General features: G+C 33.4%; 2 protein-coding genes across 10 annotated transcripts in view; one reads left to right on the top strand and one right to left on the bottom strand.

The window, feature by feature from the left end:
- The window catches only part of LOC122245922 (uncharacterized), a 9,903-nt gene extending 4,711 nt beyond the window's left edge, over positions 1-5,192 (top strand). Inside the window, exons 4-9 of the mRNA XM_086539748.1 lie at positions 1-56; positions 161-297; positions 545-731; positions 3,579-3,926; positions 4,318-4,491; positions 5,001-5,192. The exon at positions 1-56 is cut by the window's left edge and continues 112 nt beyond it. Coding sequence (XP_086395874.1) covers positions 1-56; positions 161-297; positions 545-731; positions 3,579-3,926; positions 4,318-4,491; positions 5,001-5,057 — 959 coding nt within the window. The 3' untranslated portion in view covers positions 5,058-5,192. The remainder of the gene's footprint in view (positions 57-160; positions 298-544; positions 732-3,578; positions 3,927-4,317; positions 4,492-5,000) is intronic.
- Positions 5,193-6,462: 1,270 nt separating this feature from the next.
- The window catches only part of Shark (SH2 ankyrin repeat kinase), a 19,289-nt gene continuing 10,751 nt past the window's right edge, over positions 6,463-15,000 (bottom strand). For all 9 annotated transcript variants that reach the window (XM_086539730.1, XM_043004062.2, XM_043004063.2 and 6 more), the window contains 8 exons: positions 13,509-13,644; positions 12,815-12,963; positions 12,091-12,279; positions 11,632-11,775; positions 10,410-10,518; positions 10,076-10,247; positions 9,718-9,844; positions 6,463-9,437 (listed from right to left, as the gene is read on the bottom strand). In XM_086539730.1, coding sequence (XP_086395856.1) covers positions 9,255-9,437; positions 9,718-9,844; positions 10,076-10,247; positions 10,410-10,518; positions 11,632-11,775; positions 12,091-12,279; positions 12,815-12,963; positions 13,509-13,644 — 1,209 coding nt within the window. In that variant the 3' untranslated portion in view covers positions 6,463-9,254. The remainder of the gene's footprint in view (positions 9,438-9,717; positions 9,845-10,075; positions 10,248-10,409; positions 10,519-11,631; positions 11,776-12,090; positions 12,280-12,814; positions 12,964-13,508; positions 13,645-15,000) is intronic.

The raw sequence follows: 15,000 nt of genomic DNA, 5'->3' as shown, positions 1-15,000 counted from the left end.
AGAAGGAACACCAGAAACATATCTTGCAGATGAATGCTGTAATAAGTAAATTAAGGGTAAGTAAAACGTTTGCTGAACATATGACAAAATAAATGTATTTTCGATTATATTGTCAATGTACTTTATAGTAAATACTCAAAAACTATGATAATCCTCACAGGCAGAGAAAAGAGAAACTGAATTATTCTTAGAGAAAAGAAATACAAAGGAGGAAAATGATCAGCTAATCTCAAAACTTGAGGAAATATCAAATGAAAAAGATGCTCTCAAACGTGAAATAGAAGAGCTAAGAAACAGGTACGCACACTTACATGGGTTAATTCTGGTATATATTTTATAAACATTTTGATTGTGAAAATAGGAAATCAAACATTATCTCAGTATTGTTATCTCATTTATTATTATTTTGATAAGAATTCCTGATATATTTTGGTGATATAGAATAATTAAGTGTACTATATCATATTGTCACTGAAGCACTTAATTAGTTATTGAGTGTAAACTCTATAGGTAACAAATAATCATTAATAACTGATTATACCAGGTTAAAACCAGCAAACGATATTGAGCAGAGAATATCAGAACAAGAGGAGTGTATTTCGACTCTGCAGCTAGACAAGAGAAAGCAGGAAGAAGAGATAAAGATATGGAAGGCAGAGTCTGAAAAGTGGCAGAAAAAATTCCTTAGCTTAGAGGTGGATCAACAGAGGATGCTGGACAGAGCTCTTCAGGTTGGTTGATTAGTTATATTGTCATTTTTATTTGCCAAGAGAAAAGTAAAATTGGTTTTACCTATTGGAATTGGACAGTTCTTATTTATATGTTGCTGCTTTTTCTACACATAGATGGCTGCACAAGCACTTATTCAACATGGAGTCAATCATTAGGCATACTTGACCTCACTTGTTTACCTCATTTTTAAAATTTTCATTGAAAAGGGTTTTTATTTTTATTAGTAGTAGTATCATTGTTAATGGTATTATTATTGGTGAAATACTTTAAAGTGTACTATATCATATTGTCACTGAGGCACTTAATTAGTGTATTGGTGTTAAGTCTTAGGTTAACAAAATAATCCATTAATTAACTGATTAACCAGGTTAAAACCAGCAAATGATGATATGAGCAGAATTATCAGAACAAGAGGAGTGTTATTTCGACTCTGTGCCAAGCTAGACACGTGCGACAGCAGGAAATTGAAGAGTGATAAGATATGGAAGGCAGAGTCGCTGATGAAATGTGGCAGATGAAAATTCTTGCTTAGAGGTGGACACAGAGGATGTGGGTTGGACAGAAGCTCACAGGTTGGTTGTTGGAGTTTAGTTATATTGTCATTTTTATTGTTGCCTCAGAGAAAAGTTAAAAAAATTGGTTTTACCTATGGAATGGACAGTCTTATTTTATTTGTTGTTGCTTTTTTACACCCAAGATGATTCTTGCACATGCACTTATTCAACATGGAGTCAATCATGTAGCGCATACTTGACCACACTTGTTTACCTCGTAATTTTTAAAAGTTTTTCATTGAACAGGGTTTTGTTAATATTAAAAGGTAGAAGTATCAATTGATAATGGTTATTGTATTATCGATTATTTATTATTATTTTGATAAGAATTCCTGATATATTTTGGTGATATAGAATAATTAAGTGTACTATATCATATTGTCACTGAAGCACTTAATTAGTTATTGAGTGTAAACTCTATAGGTAACAAATAATCATTAATAACTGATTATACCAGGTTAAAACCAGCAAACGATATTGAGCAGAGAATATCAGAACAAGAGGAGTGTATTTCGACTCTGCAGCTAGACAAGAGAAAGCAGGAAGAAGAGATAAAGATATGGAAGGCAGAGTCTGAAAAGGGGCAGAAAAAATTCCTTAGCTTAGAGGTGGATCAACAGAGGATGCTGGACAGAGCTCTTCAGGTTGGTTGATTAGTTATATTGTCATTTTTATTTGCCAAGAGAAAAGTAAAATTGGTTTTACCTATTGGAATGGACAGTTCTTATTTATATGTTGTTGCTTTTTCTACACATAGATGGCTGCACAAGCACTTATTCAACATGGAGTCAATCATTAGGCATACTTGACCTCACTTGTTTACCTCATTTTTAAAATTTTCATTGAAAAGGGTTTTTATTTTTATTAGTAGTAGTATCATTGTTAATGGTATTATTATCATTATTTATTATTATTTTGATAAGAATTCCTGATATATTTTGGTGATATAGAATAATTAAGTGTACTATATCATATTGTCACTGAAGCACTTAATTAGTTATTGAGTGTAAGCTCTATAGGTAACAAATAATCATTAATAACTGATTATACCAGGTTAAAACCAGCAAATGATATTGAGCAGAGAATATCAGAACAAGAGGAGTGTATTTCGACTCTGCAGCTAGACAAGAGAAAGCAGGAAGAAGAGATAAAGATATGGAAGGCAGAGTCTGAAAAGTGGCAGAAAAAATTCCTTAGCTTAGAGGTGGATCAACAGAGGATGCTGGACAGAGCTCTTCAGGTTGGTTGATTAGTTATATTGTCATTTTTATTTGCCAAGAGAAAAGTAAAATTGGTTTTACCTATTGGAATGGACAGTTCTTATTTATATGTTGTTGCTTTTTCTACACATAGATGGCTGCACAAGCACTTATTCAACATGGAGTCAATCATTAGGCATACTTGACCTCACTTGTTTACCTCATTTTTAAAATTTTCATTGAAAAGGGTTTTTATTTTTATTAGTAGTAGTATCATTGTTAATGGTATTATTATCATTATTTATTATTATTTTGATAAGAATTCCTGATATATTTTGGTGATATAGAATAATTAAGTGTACTATATCATATTGTCACTGAAGCACTTAATTAGTTATTGAGTGTAAACTCTATAGGTAACAAATAATCATTAATAACTGATTATACCAGGTTAAAACCAGCAAACGATATTGAGCAGAGAATATCAGAACAAGAGGAGTGTATTTCGACTCTGCAGCTAGACAAGAGAAAGCAGGAAGAAGAGATAAAGATATGGAAGGCAGAGTCTGAAAAGGGGCAGAAAAAATTCCTTAGCTTAGAGGTGGATCAACAGAGGATGCTGGACAGAGCTCTTCAGGTTGGTTGATTAGTTATATTGTCATTTTTATTTGCCAAGAGAAAAGTAAAATTGGTTTTACCTATTGGAATTGGACAGTTCTTATTTATATGTTGCTGCTTTTTCTACACATAGATGGCTGCACAAGCACTTATTCAACATGGAGTCAATCATTAGGCATACTTGACCTCACTTGTTTACCTCATTTTTAAAATTTTCATTGAAAAGGGTTTTTATTTTTATTAGTAGTAGTATCATTGTTAATGGTATTATTATCATTATTTATTATTATTTTGATAAGAATTCCTGATATATTTTGGTGATATAGAATAATTAAGTGTACTATATCATATTGTCACTGAAGCACTTAATTAGTTATTGAGTGTAAACTCTATAGGTAACAAATAATCATTAATAACTGATTATACCAGGTTAAAACCAGCAAACGATATTGAGCAGAGAATATCAGAACAAGAGGAGTGTATTTCGACTCTGCAGCTAGACAAGAGAAAGCAGGAAGAAGAGATAAAGATATGGAAGGCAGAGTCTGAAAAGTGGCAGAAAAAATTCCTTAGCTTATCATTATTTTTTTTTATTTTCCAGAGTGCAGCATTTGAGCAACAAAGAAACCAGCTGAGAAATTTCCATAAGCAACAGAAAGAGTATATATTCTCAGTAGAGGCTTTGGAAAAGGAAGTTATATCCCTAAAGGCCAAGCTTGAGGAGTCTGATTATGCTATTAGACAAGAGAAGAAAAGCCTCCAGAGGCTGCAACAAAGACATGCAGAGGAAATAGTGGAACTACAGATGCATCACAAGCAAGAGGTAAGAGTATTTGAAATATGTTACTGTAGTAAACCCCTAGTTAACCCCTTGCCAGCAGGGATAGATTTTCTTGCTTAGTCCCCCGGACTGGCACAAGGGCCACTTACACTGCACCCCAGATGGCTTTTATTTCAGAGCGAGGCAGCTTCACACAACATATTGTGGCCTTTCGTGTTCAGTTTCATTCACTCACTAAAATACTAGAAACATTTTTTTGTTCATCATTCTTGTATTCTATTGTATTTTAAGATATAGAAAGTGGTGCCATTTACATTTTGCTAAATATTACAGCAGTAATTATGATTGAATTTGTCATTATCACTCACTATATAGAGTAATTACTCATAGTACAATAAAAAAAACACAACTTTGAATTTAATTTCACTTTCAGATCTTGAAACATCAGATGACCTTAGAAAAGGAGAGGTCCTTTGCTGTTTCTGAGGCGCTAACACGTCGACAGGAAGAGACCCGGACACTTCTCAGCGAGATGGAGGGAAGGTATCAGGAGTTACTGGAGAGTGTCCAGGAACATAGTCAAGCCCAGATTGAAGAATATAAAAAGGTGATACACTAGGGTTACTTTGGAATGCATGTAGGCAGCAAGATAGTGGATATTTAAGTTTCATATGTATTTTAGACAGGCTTAAGTGGTAGGGGTTATTAGTATTTGTTTTATTTTTTTATGTTGATCATAGCCAAAAGCAAATTTGAAGTAGAATAATTAGTTCTTGGTGATTGGTCACTTATGTTGCAGGTATCCATAGTCACTTAATATGTAGGCTACAGCATAATTTTAATCCATTGATAGTGAGATTCTACACTTTTTAAAATAAAGGGTAAATTACAACTGAAGTTTAATAACTTAACTGTTCCATTATAAAACATACAGTAATTAAAGGAAAGTATTCATGTAGCTGTTTTCTTATTCAAGCATGCTAGTTAATGACTGTAGATATGGACATGCCAGATAATCCTAAATTATCAGTTGATGTCAAAGTTACTGATATTAGAAAGCTAGTTTTATGAAAAATAATTATCCTGTTTCTAATTAGCTTATATATATTTTTTCAGGCTGTGAGGATTCTAAAACAAAAACTGAAACACTCTGGAGAAGGAGAAAGTATCTAGTTTTCCAAGTGACCTGTGTATTGTATAAAAGTTTATAGCTTTAAAATCTCAACCTAACATAGACAATGTATATAGCTGAACATTTTTATTTTTATATCTCAAATATATTAGCACTTGAAAAGTGTTAAATTATGAGTTTTGTTTGTTATTAATCCTCAGATTTGGCCTTTGTCTGACTTTTAGTAAATCAAAGTAACCATTTTACTATTCATACCATCAGTTTATGTACAGTTTTAACCATTTGGTGAATATCAGACACTGGGAAATAGCAGAGATGAAGTTGGAGTTCCCATGAAATATCCCTTTTTTTAGTGGGTTTTTTTTTTTTAATACTCCCAATGGGGGAGCTGAGAACCTCCCTAAAATCTTCAATGTATATCAGATAACTCAATTTTTGTAACATGAGAAAAGGTGAAAAAATATGCCTTAACCTCAATATAATGCTAACAAAATAATTTTTTTGAAACATTTTCTTTGCAATTTTATTGAATTTTTCTGTCCCCAAACTGGCATCAGTGACAAGTTGTGGTTTATAACACTAACATTTAATTCTCCTGAGAATCCCCTCACCCTACCCCACCATTAGATTAGACAAACAATGATTTGTGTGACAACACTTCTTGAAATGATATCCCATGTGGTTTCTGTGTGGAAAGAAACTCAGAGATCCTCACTAGGAATGTTAAATTGTTATCTTTGTGTTGATTTCTGCTTGATTATAACGAGAAAAAATATTCAGGTAGATTTTCATTCTGTAAAGTTATCTTATTGGTCTTGTTACATGTAAGAGATAAAAGTATAATAATATCCTGCTTCGGAAATATCCAAATTTTGTAAGGAAATGAATAACTTTCAAGATTCTTGCTAATTTAGGTCTAATATACAATTCAGATTAAATTTCATCCCAGTGTTCATGTTACAATAAAAGGTTATTTGAGATGTCCATAGGAATCTTGACAATGCTGGAAATAGTGCCCATGCAAAAAGTAGATTTGCACACCTTTAGAAGTAGACTTATTTAGGATTATCATTCATGATTTTCAGATTGTTTTCATTTTGAAGTAGTTAGTCACTGGGATTGTTTTTCACATTATTTTTTATGTATAATCAATAAAAGATAAAGATAGTGCAAGAGTGAGAATGACAATTATTGTATTTTGTCTTTTATTATGGGTTAAGGTCCAATCCTCCATCTGCTTTCATCTGCTGTTTCTCTTATATTTCTCTTTCATTCTCCCACACTTCTTTTCTCCATCTGTCACCCCTCCCTTTCATCTTTCCTCTCTTCTTCATAATAGTATAAAATACCTTGCATAAAATTTGATTTAACTTCATAACTGCATAGGATCCACAGTATGAACGCACATGTGCCACAAGTAATTTAGGAGTAATACAAACTTCAGGGTATAGGAATTTGAATATTTATATAAAATGAGCAACAGATATGTATAACAAGAATATATTTTGATATTTGAGCAATACCTTAATGTATTATAAACAGACAATAATTTCTAAGTCAATGTTAACATATTGTTTCTGTGTTTGAGGCAATAAATATAGATTAGTTCAAAAATTAATTCTCAGACTAGACACATACTGAGTGCTTTTAATTTAGTGGTATTAGATGTTTTTGGTCTGTATTTGTGACAACACAATTTGTAACCTGAAACAATGTTACTTATGGATTCCAGATATGTATAAAAGTACTATTATCTTCACAAAAGTATAGTAACATGATATTCTGACTAGGTAAGTGGTATGCTCTCATCTGAAAATAAGAGAAAACTAACAACATACAACATTATAAAATATTCAGAGAGCCAAGATCTTTGCAAGGATCTGGTTCACTACAAATATCTTATCAACTGGTCCCTGGCCCATGGCTAACCTATGCATAAATTTTCATTACAAAACATCAGGAACTTCTTGCATAAACCACAAGAAACAACCAAGAAGGGTACACAAATACATTATATCTGCCATTCTTTGGAGGTAATATATAATGTTACAACTTGTATTCTTTATAACTAATAAACAAAGTTAGGTTTATGGCTATAATTTGCCCTTTGTTGGGTTGAACATAAGTGGGAAAAAAAAGGGGTAAGGACAGTGTATCTGAGATTTAGGGCCACTAATGACCAAGATGTTGATGTGGCAGATAATTCTTGACCCATTCACGCCGGATGACGTGCTGACATGTTTCGTGTTTTTTGTGTCAGACACCGGCTACGAGATATTTGGTCGAGGCCGGCACTCGGGGTGATCGAGCGGACTGCCCAGGCTCATGGCTAGTGCGCCTGAGAATCCTGAGGTGTTAGGCCTATGCGTTTGAAAACCCCGACATTGTGACCATTAAGAGCTGGAATCGCCCCAGCGTGAATGGGTTAATAATAAATCAATCTGAGGTTTATGTTCATATTTAGCTAGGTGAACAACAAAGAAATTGTACAAGAGTTGTGGACTGCACTTGAAAAAAGCAAGGTTTACAGATATGATTTGCCATTTGTTGGGTGGGGAAGATCTGAAGGGAAAAAAATGGGTTAGGATACTTTATCTGAGGTTTATGTTCACATTTAGCCAAGTGAAGATAGACAACTGCTCAGTTTAACAAAGATATTGCACAAGGGTTGTGGACTGCACTGGTAAAAAGCAAAATATAAATTTTTATTATCAGTAATCACTTTTTCCCTTAAAACTGTTACACTGATATCACTAGGAACTGAGTCTTTTTTAAAAAGCAACTAAGTTTTTAACCCATTAACCCATTCACGACGGGGGCATTCCAGCCTTGCATGTCACAATGCCAGGGCTCTCGAACACATAGGCCTAAATAAGTTAAATAAACTATGCCGTATGGCGTCCCCAGCGAACGGGCCTAGAATGCGCGGTACCGTAGTGTACCACCTGTCACGAGAGGGTTAATGCTGGGTAATGTGATATCATGTCAAGTCATAGCAGCAGGGACATGATATCATGTCATGGCTTTTCGTATGGCTGGCATGCTGGGTGATCGGGCGCGTAGCAATCAGCCGCAACCAGAGCAAGAAAATAGATTGAGGCATTAGGCCCGAGTGCTTGAAATACCCTGGTGTTTAGACTGATTGAAACCAAAACCGCCCCATCATTATTGGGTTAATGAACTAAACAATCAACTCTAAAAGTTTCAGATATCTACTAGTGCACACTATGGCTGGGGTAACTTAATATAGCTATTTATAAATATAAATGAATTATATCAAACTACATTTCTTAAAATATTTTAACTTTATAATTCTTTACAACAAACCTAAAAGCACAGTAGAATTTCCCTGCAACTATTCTTCTGGAGCTTAAACCATAGTATTTACAGTAACAAGTTTTATCTCATAAAAACAAGCCTACCTATTCCTTTACAAAAAATCTACCAGTCGCACAAAAAGTCAAGACAAAATTTTAAAAAGGATGAAAAGCATGAATGAGTGTAAAAGTATATGAATTGCTATACATATGTGTACATGTGGCACAACAGAATTATGTATATATGTAGTTACATATGTAAATGAGTAAATGCAGACATACAAATACAAATATAAAAATGTGCATTCATCCTGCATATCAAATTCAATCATCCATTCATGCATCCTGGCAGATGCAAGATAACTTTTAGCATATCTGAATATGAAACACTTACCATGCATGATTCTCTTCCCACAGGAATTCTCATTACTTTGCATAATCACTGAATAAAGATGTGTTTTTCAGACATAAAGGTTGTAAATTCACATATATGCCTAACCTAGTCTGTGAGCAGAGAGAGGAAAAGAGAAAATGCATTTACCTTGTATACTTGTTCTGTTTGAACAATTACTGATAAAGGAACTTTCTTTGTCATGAAAATGCTTTCCATATAAAAACAACAGCTAAAATGATATGCCTTTGGTAGATATGCTTTTAAAAAATGTATTGCAACTTGGATTATCAATAGCGAAAAATCAACTAATACTGTCTGATACTAATTAGAAAATTCAACTTCCTACTTATCTATTTGAGTATCCCTAGAATGTACCAATAACACACACTATCAGATCATACTAACCAATAATACTGTTGATATGGAAATAACAAAAGTGACTCACCCATAAGTACTGAATTTGGATCAGTATGAAATCCACTGCTGGTTTCATTTGCACATATTCCCATTTATAGCTTAAAAATATACTACTTGAAATAATGTTTGATATTGATATATTCTGGTTTGGTTCTAAAAATAGTAGCTAATTCTCTGAAAGACGGCCTGTTCTTCGGTTTGTAATTCCAACACCGAAGCATCAGTTCAAACACTCCCTTTGGACACTTTTCTGGTCGTGGAAGTCTCTCATTCTTTTCAATCAACTCCAGAATCTGGAACAAGAAATTTAGAGTTAGGAGCCACTCATATCCATGAACAGTAGTTCTTTAACAATACATGCATAAATGTTTCCTAAACTAACAATGAATGAACAGAGCTCTAGACACATACTCAACAGACTACAAAAAAAGGAATGTGTGAAAGAGTATTCAACCATATTTGCAAATATTCATCATTATAAAACAGAAACCCTAATGTAAAAATTATCCTGTGGCTTATACTAATCATCTAAACTGCAACTTTTTCCTATAAATTCACAACTATAATACTCACTTTATGGCCTGGAAGTTCACCATATGGTTGATTACCAAATGTGTACATTTCCCAGAGAGTTATGCCATAACTCCAAACATCACTACTATGTGTGAAGGTTCCATAATTGATAGATTCTGGTGCATACCTGTCACAAGTAGATAGATATAAAATTTGATAATTTACATATAATTTATCACTAAGTATAATCAGAAAAACATGTTTATCCTTTCAATGTCTTGGTGTATGAGAACACAATTTGAAAGAATGTGTCTCAGATGGCACATATAAGCCATATACTATAGTAAAACACCAAAAAAGAACTAATACAGAAAGGCAACCATGCTATTTCTAGTATAAAAGTCTAATAAATCCATACCATTTCAGAGGCCATTTTCCTCCTTCACTTGCTGTGTAGTATTCTTCATCAACACCAAGTGCTCGTGACAATCCAAAGTCACTAATCTTGGCTAAAGTCATTGATGACAGTAAAATATTACGTGCAGCTAGATCACGATGAACGAAATGTTTTTGTTCCAAGTACAGCATTCCTGAAAACCAGATACTTGATTTATTGTGTGCAAAGCATGAATAACTGCAACACTACAGGTTTCCAATCAATTGTACAGATACTGTCATAAGCTTTCTACTGTTTTAAAATTACAAAAATATTATTTTCCCACAAACATTAGAAAAATTACGAAACTGTTCACCTTCAGCAACCTGTGCAGCCCAAAGTTTGAGATGGAAATCGATAGATACTTGCTCTGGATGTTCCAGTAGGAAGTCAAGGAGAGAACCCATTGCCATCAGTTCTTGTACCTAAGAGATTAAAAAAACATTTAATTTCACTGATGCCTAATTTTAAGTAGTAGTTAAAATAAACTAGAATTAAATCCTATACCTAAACTAATAGACAAATAACTGAGGATGATGAATAAAGGAAGAAATATGAATGTGCCAGATGCTCTTGCTATGCTTCTCATGTTGACGCCATGTTGCTTGATCAACTTTGCTGAAGCCTTTGCGAAGCCAGCAGATAGTCGTCCCTATAACTCATCACTTTATTCCTGATTTTTGTTACCCTCCTTTCTTTTTCTATTAATAGCCAACCAGATTACAAAGGACCAGAAAATAAGGCAACTGATCAATGGAAAATGCTCTTTTGTCATTCATCTGAGAGGCTTCTTGAGTTGGTTATCCTCTTTTCAAATGGGCTCTGCAAGGGCTTTGTCTTCAGGTTTATGTTTTTAGACAGTCTTGTCTTGCAAGACTAGAGCTCACGTAAGGAGGAAGGGGGGGGGGGGATTATGGTTGAGAACTTAGGGATTACTAGGGTAGATTTTTTTCTTAATTTTCATTTTCCATTGTCTTTATGTAACTGATCCAGTTGGATAATGTAAATTTATTAGGTTATCATACCTGATTGCTATAACCTTTGCAACAGATCTCACAGAAAGAAATAAAAAACCTGTTCCATGCCTTTTCTACAAACAGTTATATAACCAAACAAATATAAATCCCAATTGAAATTGGACAAAAACTCCTTTATAAAATTACTTGAAACACTATCTAAAATAATGATAAAAAATAACATAACACGGAAAAAAGATTGCAGTAATATAAACTGCACTACATTCTGAATTCCTTTTGAAATATTATTTTAAATGCCCATTCTATTTGAAAATATAAAGAATTAGATAAAACTTCCCTATTTATTCAATCCTTTCAGTGGACAATACTTGGTAATAATTTAATTCTTATGTGAGAATGAGCTAAGTAAGTTATTTCCTTATTTAGTATCTTAGCATTCACTTAAGTTATTGCAAATATATTATAAAATACCTGAAAACAACACAAAACCTCTGAACATTGTTACCAATCAAATCAATAAAAAGAAAATTAAATAGTGTAAATAATTTTGTGTATATTTACCATAGCAACCGGAGGACCATGGCAAACTCCAATGAATTTGACAATATAAAGATGATTCAGGTTCATCATCACTTCAGCTTCTTTGAGGAAATTTTTCTTGTTAACTTTATCATCATCATGAAGGATTTTTACTGCAACGTCAATCTGAAAAAGGCAAAATTTCACAATGGTTTTAATGATCTTGAATTGTATGCATAACCTATACCTACATGGAATGACCACTGACCTAGTGGAATGATCATTGATCTGTAAATCTAACCCTTCAAACTCTCAATGAGATAATACCTGAAAAACTTGTATCCCATGACACATAATAAATGAAAATGAAAAAAATTAACAAAAGATATTCATATTTCACACAGAAACTGCCCTGCAATTTAACTTCCAAAAGTATTCATTCTACTGTCCCTGAGTACAAATATAAGTTTATTTCATGTTTTAAGAGACACATAAACAAACCTGGTCACCAGATGAACTGTGCCAGACACCCTTTAAAACCGAACCAAATTCGCCATCACCGAGACGTCGTCCAATGCTGAGGCGATTGATGTCGATATCTCCAAATATTTCATCTGTACGGTTTCCATCCATTGTTGGGCTGCTACCACTTATGGCTGTCCCTTCTCCATGACTATTGATACTTAAGTTCTGGGAGAATGGATGGAAATGTATATAAATTTGTATAAAAATATGTATCAATAATCGTATATACTCTATATATATACTCTATTAAAATACAGATAGGTGCATCAATATTTCTCATTAATGACTGTTAGATAGGTTAGATTCTAATAAATCTTTGCATATCCATAAGAGAGAGCAACATATTTCTATAATCAGTGGTGTAACAATGAAATACAAGTCATAGATTAAATACCTCACATACACAGTGATAGATAAGATTGATAGATAATTATACAGACATTTTCATGAAATTAACCCATAGTGGATGGGTGTCATGACATACATGATAGCTCTGATGTTTAAAAAATGGGCATCGATGTGCACATAATGGGACATTGGGAATTGCTCACAGTTGAAGCACGCTCAACGAAGGGCAGAGAAAACATTTTCCCCATCCCTCTAATTTTTAGCTGGTGCCAGCATTGCCCATCCTGACTGCCAGTTAACTCGTTTGTTGCCACGTCCGCAATGGGTTAAAAAGTGAAATTGTAAAACTTACCTTTAAATCTAGTTTTAGATTCTCTCGTGATGCACGCTGTACTGCATGAGGTATCTTGCGTGGAACTTTTTGAATCCTTCCATATTCCAATGGAGTGTGAAGATCAATCAAATCCTCAGTTATGTTCTGTGAAGCCTGGGATAATGGATCTGAAAAGAATACAAATGAAATTACTGTGCTCACTGTCTCATCTTGACCACAACATATTTTGGAATTACTGCAAATATACTATGATTATGTATATCGAGAGAAAGTGTGAAGAAAAGAAAAAAATGGATCTTACTTTCATTTTCACAAGCACTTGGTCAACAAGCAATCAATCAGTAGGCCTACCAAACCTCATCCCTTTCCTTGAATTTTCAGGAAAAAAATATCACTATTAATATCATTATTCAAACTACAAAAGAAAGGTAAAATAACAATAACAACAACATTGTTGGCAATAGTAACACAAATACAAACAAAAAACTTTTTTCAAAAAAAATCAAGGAATGAGACAAACAGGTGAGGCTAGGTAGTTCAACATGTGGAACCATCTATGTGTAAAGAGTATGATAATACAAAACAAAACCACAATGGACAGTGCATGTCTCCAGCATTAATGAGTATAAATAAAGGAATTTTAAATGCTGAATGAAATTTACGTATCAAATGGATTGAGTTAAGAAAACCAAATATAGACATAAAGACTTACCAGTTATGATGATGTTAGGCTTTGGCAACTGTGCTCTGCCTAGCACCTCTGGGCCAGACAGCCTTAAATCATCTTGGCTTACTGCAGCTAGTAATGATTGTTGCTCAGTGGACCCAGCTCCACTATCACTGCCATTCTGAGGATGAAGGTAAAAATTGAGCAACAGTAATAATATGTGTTTATCTCCCTTTTCGTTTGTCAGATTTTGTCCAGAGTGAGGATTCATGTTGAATCTATTCTCTGAATACCTCTGGTTAACATATCCAAGTCTGGAAACTTAGTCCAAAAAGTATCGCACAAGCACCTTGTGTCTGACAATGTAATCAATCCATGTATCATGTTGTCTTGGTGTTATTTGCTATAGATTTTATGAACTAATCAATGTACAGCATAAGATAGAAGCAATGTCATGCCTCCCAAATGTACTTAAACTCCAAATGAGTTCTCATATGTCACAATGAACCTTATCTTAAAGAAGTCAGTTTACCCTAAAATGGATTTGCACTATAATTTGTGTATCACTACATAATCACTGTTGCATTCCTAAAACTCCAAAACACTGTATTCACGTGATAAAGTTGCATGCTAAAATATATCTGATAAAATGCTGTGTCCTGTGTATCCTGGCAGGAAGTGTACATAAAAGAAAGAAAGAAAAAAAGACAATAGGTTTCAAATCATCTGCTGGTGGGAAAAGCAATTCTGAGCTGTAGCTTGCACTTGATAGGTTAACAGTATGAAAAAAAGAAAAAGAAAATGAAGAGGATGATAATGAGGAAGAAGACAATGAAGGAAGCTGAAGTAAGGAAGGAATATAATAAAGAAGAAACAGTATTCTGAAGAAATACAAATCATAAGACAAAATACATACTAAACAAACACAAAGAAGATGAAAAAGAAAATCAAGAACAAGAAGATGAAAAGAGTAGATGGAAAAAGATAAATATGAGGAAGAAAAGAAGAATGACAAGAAGATAAAATCTGAAGAAGCAAATGGAAACTAAGAAGAAGGAGAAAAAAAGCAATAAGAAAAGAAAATGGAAGAAAAGGGAAAAAAGAGAAAAGACAAGGAGTTACAACAGGAATAAGAACAAAAATAGCAAACAAAGTCATAGATGAAAATGAAAAAGAAGAAGAAAAAAGAAAGAAAGGGAAAGGAAAAGGAAGAAGATAAGGGGAGGAAGAAGAAGAAGAAGAAGGAGAAAAAGGACAACAAAAGCAAAAGTAAAGATGAAGAAAAAAAGAAAATTAAAATGAAAGGAAGAATGAAACAGAAAAGTAGAAGCACAAGAACAAGAAAGAAAAAAGGAAAAACATGAAAAGGACACCATAGAAAAAGAAGAAGAAGAAAAGGACAAAATAGAAAAAAAAAGATGAAGAATACAGAAAAGAACAAGAAAAGACAAAAAAGAAATAAAAAGTTGATGTGTCAGAAGAAAAGTATCATCATCAAAACAAGCAAAATATAACAAAAATATAACATATTCCTAAC

This window comes from Penaeus japonicus, unplaced genomic scaffold, assembly GCF_977035675.1.
Source record: "Penaeus japonicus unplaced genomic scaffold, GWHDUDI00000001_assembly GWHDUDI00000001, whole genome shotgun sequence".
NCBI lineage: Eukaryota > Metazoa > Arthropoda > Malacostraca > Decapoda > Penaeidae > Penaeus > Penaeus japonicus.
Note: the sequence above shows the minus strand (reverse complement) of the source record. Positions and strands in the feature narration are given on the sequence as shown.